At 40.0% G+C, this 6,567-nt stretch overlaps 1 protein-coding gene across 19 annotated transcripts in view; it reads left to right on the top strand.

Annotated features, from left to right (window-relative positions):
- Window positions 1–6,567, top strand: part of c2cd5 (C2 calcium dependent domain containing 5) — a 28,216-nt gene that overhangs the window by 4,461 nt on the left and 17,188 nt on the right. For 10 of the 19 annotated variants that reach the window (XM_036212399.1, XM_024281453.2, XM_036212403.1 and 7 more), the window contains exons 8-10: window positions 1,941–2,101; window positions 4,947–5,032; window positions 6,123–6,158. In XM_036212399.1, coding sequence (XP_036068292.1) covers window positions 1,941–2,101; window positions 4,947–5,032; window positions 6,123–6,158 — 283 coding nt within the window. Of the gene's footprint in view, window positions 1–1,322; window positions 1,439–1,940; window positions 2,102–4,946; window positions 5,033–6,122; window positions 6,159–6,567 lie in introns of all 19 variants that reach the window. The other 9 variants (XM_024281455.2, XM_024281456.2, XM_036212407.1 and 6 more) reach the window with 3 other exon arrangements.

Below are 6,567 nucleotides of genomic sequence, written 5' to 3' on the forward strand. Positions count from 1 at the left end.
CTATTTAAAATTAATTTTAAGCATAAAATATATATATACAAAAATGTATTTTGATCTGTTGATTTCAATCTTAAGTTGAAAAGTAGCATTACCTGTAATAATGCTAGCGTGAATGCTTTTTGCTGAAAGTAGTCACTCAAAATGCTGAAGCTTTTTGCTGAAAATGGTGACACAATTTACTTTAAATGCTTTAGGGATTTGCTGAAAATGTAAAAACTTACATGCAAAATGTAACATTTTTTAAAAGACTGGAGAGATCTATGAAAGAGCACTAAATTTCTGGAAACAAAATGGAAAAGTTAATTAAAAATCCCTAATTCATTGTGCAAAAATATTTAGTGTTCCTTAAACATGAGCTAAACTCCCAAAAAACCTTAGTAGATGCCAGATTAGCAAAAAAGCTATTTCTTAAATACTAGCTAAATTCAAAAATAGCCTAAAATTCCCCCGTAAACTGAATTACCGGTAGTCAAAAACATTAGCCTGTTGCTAAAATACAAGCTAAACTCTAAATTAGCCTATAAAAATCTCAAATTAGCCAAAAAGTTAACATGTTGTTAAAATATTAGCCAAACTCTCATTTTTTAAAAGTTAGTTTACAAGATGAAAACATTTCCTATGGAGCATTTTTTGCTCAATATTTCCGAAACTTTATATGTTTTTGAAAGATAAAACTTTTTTTTTGTTTTATGTTGTTGCTAGGCAGAAATAAAATGATCAAAATCAGGGTTCCCGCTGGGTCTTAAAAAGCCTTAAAAGCATTGAATGTACACATTTGGAAATAATACCTTAAAAATCCTTAAAAAGTCTTACATTTTTATATCTGATTATTAAAAAAATAAACTTAGCATAAACACAGTTACTCATTTGGGTTAATATTTTATTCTTGATAGTTAAAAGAAGCCTTAAAATCTGGAACTTTAATAGTAAACTTTTAATATTGACACTCTTTTATTTGATTAAATTAGACATGGATTGTGTCTATTTTTCAGGGTGGTGTTGCCTGTTACTGTTATTTGCATCTCTGCTATGTGTCATTCAGATCCTATGCTTTGTTTTGTGCACACATTTCTTAATGCTGTCATCTGACTGAGTAATCCACTAGTAAAAAGAGGGAGCAGGAAGCATCCCCCTTTTTTCTATCCTTTTTTTTATTTTAAAAATCATCGCTTCCACTTTACTGCAGTGTTGTCGGCCTTTGTGTGCGCCTTTTCTTTTTTCTTCTTCTCTGCTTCTACTTTGGACATGTTTAATTGTGTCCAAACCGGTCCTGCGTGTTCCTCCTCTCTGTTTTCTCTCTGTCTCTGTGCTGACTGGCCCAGGTCTCCCCTTGCCCATGGATGCCGCTCCACCCACAACAGTCCCGTGCATTCAGCCTGCAGCTCCCAGAGACTGTCCCAGAACTTCTCTGTCTCTGTTCCTACACTCATCTTCACTGGTACGCAGGGACGGATCTCAGATCAGGGCGGGGGGGTCACTAGATAATGGGATTAGCATGAAAGAGGAAGGAATGGAGGAGTCTGGATAGTCTGGACCTGGGCACCGAAGGAGGGCAGACCCTCTGTCAGAAAATGGACCGTTCTGCTCCCGATTTATTCCAATTATGACGGAGTTGGCAGTCAGATTTTCGGAGGAAAGGCCTGCAGTCGCTCTACTTTTACCTGACCTTTGCTTCGCTCCACTGGGACACATGCTTCAGCTTGTCATCCTCTGTTAGAGAATGACCTTTTGGGGTTTTTGTGCCACCTTGCTTTCTTTAATTTGTGTGTGCTTTCCTTTTGCTTTCCATGCTTGCTCTTTAGTTGTCCGAGCCATCCATAGCACATCAAACACACCTCTCCTGAAGCAACCATATCACACATTCACACACACACACACAGGCTGATGTGGTGACTGACGTGTGTGCATGTGTGTGTGTGTGTGTCACACTCTCCTGGCAGGCCGGTATTTGGTGAGGATCTGCCCTCTTCCTCTGGCCCACCTACCCCTTTCAGAGCCCTCCCCACCTCCTCTTCCTCTCCTCCCCCTTTCTCTCCCTCCAAGCCATGCAGCCGCCAGTCCTCATCATCAGACACAGACCTCAGTTTGACGCCCAAGACGGGTAAGAACACTCGGCCCATCTTCCTCTCCCGCCACATTCACCCCCCATCCCCGTTAAAGCCATTTTTGGTGTGCTATGGTGATGGGTTATTATCTTTTTAAGCTTTTTCTGAGTTTAATTTCATTTGAATCATATTATTTTTATTGCTTTAGTCATTTAATGTCGTTTTGTCACAGTGTTTGTTTTAGATAGTTAAAAAAAAAGTATAAAAGTATACTTTTTTATGTGTTACCCATTGAGTTTTTGTATTGTAATGAAGCAATGTGTCTCAAGAGGGGGCTGATGCTGATTTAAGGTCACTTCTGTTAGCAACCACTCTAAACAATCCTTACAGACACGGTAAGTTTGGTGAAGCCGATTTTTAAAAACATTCCTGTGATAAAAGTTGAAAGAATCCTCTCACCAGAGCTGCCCTGTAGACCCCCCAGGTTGACAAAGCAGTCCCTCTGCCCACCTACCCTTCTTTCTTATCTCACTTTCTATTCAACTTTGACCTTCTGTCCTAATCTGTTCATCTTCATTCATCACTTTTCTCTCCTTTTTTAATTAGTTTACAAACCCATATTTTCTTTTTTAATGTAATAATACACTAATATAAGAGTTAATTTAAGGGTATTCATATCTAATATGACAAATATTGGATTATTTGATGCCATGTTCACATGAAAAACGTGAGATCATGGTTTTAGAAAAACAAACAGAAAAACATTAAATTGTTAACTTCTATTTTCCACAAGACTAATTAAAAAGCCTTTAAATACTGTTTTTCTGACTGTCCGTGAGGTGTTGAAATGTCACTTGCTAATTATTTTATTAATATCAAAATCAGCTGGGTATTTTATAAATTCATGTCGTTTTCCAAGTCCATTAAGCTCTTTAAGTCATTATTAAAGTCCGATCATCTTTTGATCTATTTTCAAAGCATTCCCAGTCCCAGTTTTCAAAAAGCATTTTTTTTCCATCAGCTTCAGAATGACAACGGTTTGAATTGAAATATACACAGAAATACAATTTTACATTTAATTTTCTTTATATATGGTCTCCATAAGAACATGTTGATTCTTGTACATTAAAAGTGACCCCGCTTTTAATGTAAACATGCCTAGGATAGCACAAAACGCCCAAATCATTATTTCTACTAGAGTGGGTCTTTAAACAGATCCTAAATTGAGGAAAGTTAAAAATAAATAAATAAAAATATAAGTTTTTTATTGTAATGCACAGTAGTTTTTTTGTTTTTCTAAAGGTTTACTGTGTAAAACAGCAGACAGATTCAAAGCACACCAACAAGAAGACTTCTGATGGATTAGAGAGGGAAAAAACTAAATCCAAACCTCAATCTCTTGATTTGGTGTTTACGTTTTCTTCTAAATCTTCATAAACACGACTTGATGCTTCCATTTTGTCCATTAACATTTCATTGTTATCACCTTCCGTCATGTTTGAACACTTAAGAGATCAGGAGATTCCGAGACATTTGTTCTTCTAGTTTCTGATCTCCTGCCATTAAAATGATGATCTCTCTTTAGTTTCAACTTACTTAAATTAAGTTTTTTTTATTTGGTGGTAAATAGTGAGGATAAATCCCTCTAGACTTCCTGCAAAACATCTGTGGATAAATTTTGTTATTTTGACAAAAAAAACTGGATAAACCATCCAGTCAGTTTGCATGTGAATATCCTTAAATGAAATACGATTGTGTTGTGTTTTTTTGGACTAATAATTATTTTATTACTTTCATTAGTGTCAAAATGTTTCCTAGTTTAGTTGACTAGTTTGTTTATCTTTTTAATCTATGTTTATGTATACTTTATATCAAATGTTTCCATCATGAATGAACAAATGAACCCTAACCATCTTGACTTTTTGGAAATATTTTATTGTTCTCAAAATGTAAAAACTAAAGGAAATTACTGGCATAAACCTTTATGAGGAAAGTTAGTAAAATTGCAAAAAATATGTGCATCTTGTCTGTATTAATAAATCTAATCAATTGGCCCAGTTTTACAATTGTGGGATCTCCCTGTTTGGATTTCTGTGGAGCTAACGAAGAGTCTTAACTTTGTATTTGTTTCAAAGAGAAAATAAGAACTAAAAATCTCCATACCTTTCACTCGTTTCTCTCTCATTTTAACATCATTTTCCCCTCATTCAGTTGTTGTGCTTCAGCCCTCTGTCCTCATTGCTCTGTCTGTGCATTCTCAACGTATCTATTTTTCTCTGTGCACCCTCCGTCTGTTTCTCTGCTGGATAGCGATGACCCAGCCAGCGAGACTCAGGCCTGGGATCTTCCTCTGCCCCAGCTCCCCCATCCTCTCTACAGACAGTCTGTCCCTCCCCGGTTCTGGCACACTGGGCAGTGGTCATTGCTCTGGCCTCAGAGCAACCACCCCGCCCCTTCCCGCTTCTACCCACTCAGACTCTGCCTTGCTGAGAAAGAGTGTGTCCTTCACTGAGGACCTGCTGAACCTGGCAGCATCCGGTATAGTAGGATTGCTGTGTGTCATCCAGTATCCGAACCCTTGTAGCCATAAACTAGTCAGCTCTCTGTATCTGCGGGGCAGCGGCTGAACCGTTCGCACCCCGCTCTTCCTGAGTTTGTCAGCAGGAACCATTAAGCCAAAAGTGCCCTGAACTTTCTGTGAAACAGCCGTACTGGGTTTTCCTGCCTCAAAATGTGGTCAATCTGAACAGAATAAGAACGATTATTTTAACTAAAGGTGTGAAAGTCGAGCAGATTATTTTGCTTGACTTGTAATTCAGGGATTCAGAGAGTAATCAGATTACAATGTGATTCATTCCTCTGAATTGTGAAGCGACTGAGAGCCCCCTCTCCTGTGATCAGGGATGGGCAGTGGCAGCATGGGGAAGGACGCAGGACCCCTGAAGACCCTTCTCAGACAGCAGACGCAGACGGCTCTGGAGCAGAGGGTAGGGTGACTCGATGCTTACAGCCGCTTATGCATACTCACTAGTAAGACCTGAGAGTAATGTTCACTGTATTTTGTTGGAGTCTACGACTTCTCCCTCCCCCTGCATTTAGCCCTCCAAACGGAGAGTCATGGAAAAACACCGTCCTCAAATTCGGACGTTACTTCCCCTCGATGATATCATCAATAGTTGGCGGTCAGCAACGTTAGCACGTACCTGCTAGCGCTCGGAAATACATAACGTCGGCGAAGGGATACAGAACTCAAAGCCCCTTTGGTCTACCCTTAAAATTACGAGGGGCCTCTGGTTACGCCCAAGATGGCGCCAGAAACAGTCTTTAGCCGGAAGCTGAATCTTCTGACTATTAATTTTCGAGGGCTATATTTTCTCTCTGTGGCCAGATTCTCTTGAAAAAAAAAACAGTTTTGGACGGCCCTTTCCCTTTAAATGGCCCTTCAATTGGAGGGGTAGGGAGAAGCCAGAGGGGGAAGGGAAGAATTCGGATTCGGCTTAAGACTACGGTCACGTTGTAAAATCACACTGCGTGTCAACGTAAATGTACGTTTTTCACCAAATTTGGCTCGTGGCAACAGAGGTTTTAAGAAAAAGTTACAATTTTACGCCGAAAATTGTCTCTAAAAGTTGACAGTAGTTAGCGGAAGCCTGAGTAGATTTTGCGGTCGTGCGGTGGCAGTCCAGTGACGAGCGAGGATGACGACGTAACAAAATTGGTTCAGTGGCAGCCGGATCGCTGACCGGCAGCAGCTCTGACGGAACAATGTGTAAATGTCTTCGGGCGGCGGCCGTTCATATCAAATACCAATGGCTGCCTGACGTTTACGTGCATGACCACACCAACAATTAAAACAAATCAGCCATGAAATCTCAAAGATTTGTGACCGTAGCCTAAGCATGATCTTTGCGGAAGCAGAAGCGTGGTTTCTTATCCTTTTTTGTCAGGTCAAATGGTGTTCACCCCCACACTACTTATGAGCCCAATGTGTACCAGTGTGTCATAAAGGGGGATGGGTCTGCTGTAGACCAAATAATATTCCCTTTCTCTGTCCTCTTGACCTCTTGTGCTACTCAGGGAGCGTCTTCCTCTGGGTTATTGTTAAACGCCAGGGTACGTTCCATCAGTGTGACACTCCTATTTTTCAATTTTATTTTTACTCTCGACCCACTCAGAATCAGTTCCTGAACTGTTGTTCACTCTACTGTTTGTAGATCTCAGTAGGGTAGTTGTGGGTTAAGCGACACGGACGAGGGTCCTTGTGCGACCCTGTTTGTGCGTTCGTTTTGCTCTCACCGCACCCTAATGGAGCCACAAACAAGTTGGGCAAAGGACAGGAAGAAAGGAGTTCCCTTCAAGTGTGAAGGCGGGGGTGTATGTGTGTTTTTGTGAACACCTCACTCCTTTCTGACTTCTTGTCTTGAGTGTGTTATTTTGGTTTTCTATTGTGGGCAATGGGAATGACCTCTCACCTCATCACCTCATTTTCAGCTCTTTGAGTAAAAGGAACTTTTGGTCAAAG

Source organism: Oryzias melastigma, linkage group LG6 (genome assembly GCF_002922805.2).
Source record: "Oryzias melastigma strain HK-1 linkage group LG6, ASM292280v2, whole genome shotgun sequence".
NCBI classification, from domain to species: Eukaryota; Metazoa; Chordata; class Actinopteri; order Beloniformes; family Adrianichthyidae; genus Oryzias; species Oryzias melastigma.